At 37.9% G+C, this 1,700-nt stretch overlaps 1 protein-coding gene across 1 annotated transcript in view; it reads right to left on the minus strand.

Moving 5' to 3' along the window:
- LOC105157858 (exocyst complex component EXO70A1-like) overlaps nt 1-1,049 on the minus strand; it is a 1,999-nt gene extending 950 nt beyond the window's left edge. The window contains exon 1 of the mRNA XM_020692826.1: nt 1-1,049. This exon is cut by the window's left edge and continues 950 nt beyond it. Coding sequence (XP_020548485.1) covers nt 1-851 — 851 coding nt within the window. The 5' untranslated portion in view covers nt 852-1,049.

Consider the following 1,700-nt stretch of genomic DNA (forward strand, 5'->3'; position numbering starts at 1 on the left):
TCAATCCTGGACAGCGTTTCCGCGCATATGTTTCTGATCTCTTCCCCTGCCACAGAGATGAAAAGGGCATCAACGCTCGGCATAACCCAAACAAATGCATCGTAAACGCCTAAAACCGTCTCCATCCTATCATAAGGCTGATTACTCGTACTCATTTCTTCAGCAAAGGTAAATAGATCAACAGCAAAATCATGAACAGTTCCCACAAAACACTCATCCTTCGCAGCATTATCCCCAAGACCGTCAAATATCTGCTCACACAACTGCTTCTCCCTTCGAAACAAGATTTTAACACAAATCTTGGAGACTTGAATCCACAACTCCATTTTCACCTTCAACATATCCCACTCACACCTTCTTGTGCTACAACCTGTGCTCAGCTCCTCAAAACGAAGCCGTTTCAACTGAGACTGAAGAAAAGATTTCCTCAGACTCTTGTACACCTTAATGCATTCCCCAAGTCTCCCGCTACTGTTCATTCTTTCAGCTATATTTCTCAGATACATAACCACATCAATATTTGGGGGTTCAGAGACCACATAATCTTCATACCTGAACACGTAGGCTGTGCTATCATTCACCGAGCTCCATTCCATGGTGGAACTCGGCCCGGCTTGATACTCCGATTGTCTGCTCAAAACTGCGATGAACTCGCGCTTGAGTCGAGCCAGGGCTGTCGACATCAGCTCGTTCGACCCCCTTACATTATCCGACTGCTGGAGTCTGTCGACGGCCTGCATGTACTGCCCTATTTCACGGCGGCCGCAATCAAAGATGAGCTCGTGAGAAGGGCGGGAGCTCCATTGAGAAATCGTGTCAACGGCGGATTGCTGGGACAGCGATGATCCCATCACAGTTTGGAAAGTGGTGACTATAGTTTTGAGCATGGAATCCGGCAGGATATGGGAATCTTAACGTTGTTACAGTTTTCGACAATCTTGAAGATGTTTGTTGACAAGAATTCGTCCACTTTGAAGGCTTGCTGAAAATTCAGCCTCCATTCCAACACTCTCTCCGAACATCACTTATAATAAACTAATAACGATTTCAAGAAGTTAAACAGTCCGAGTGTTAGTAAAACGCGTTAAGAAGACATCCCAGTTCTCTAAGACAACACGAGATAAACACGTCTCTGGAGAGAGAGGTTCCAATCAACTACTTACATTGATTGATTGACTCCGAAAATACTTATATATATACAATACTTAGTCAACCTATATAAGTGTAATATATGATTTTTTTTTCCTTAATTATATATCTACAATATTACACGTTAAGTGTATCTTGTCATATAATTGGTTCACGTGTGGCCAAACTCGACTTGAATTAGAATTTTTTCAAGTAAATAATATTGGCTATAATTAAATAGATATGACAGACGTTCTAAAAATAAAAATCAATACATAATTAAAAATAAAATAAATGATAAACATGACAAGATTGATAGTAAAAGATGACACGAACCGTTTCACCATTGCACCAATTTTTTGATGAAGTAAAAACTGTCTTTCATGATATAAAAAACACTAACTTATTCAATTTATCAAAATTTATATTAATTAATAAATTATTAATTTTCTTTCTTTCTATTTATTAATGTTATATACTGATTAATATATTTTACTCTTATTTATAATATATTTAAAAGCGTGAAAATTTTTTATTTTATTATATACACGTAGAAACGACATGCCACAATA

Source organism: Sesamum indicum, linkage group LG3, assembly GCF_000512975.1.
Source record: "Sesamum indicum cultivar Zhongzhi No. 13 linkage group LG3, S_indicum_v1.0, whole genome shotgun sequence".
In the NCBI taxonomy this organism is placed as follows: Eukaryota; Viridiplantae; Streptophyta; class Magnoliopsida; order Lamiales; family Pedaliaceae; genus Sesamum; species Sesamum indicum.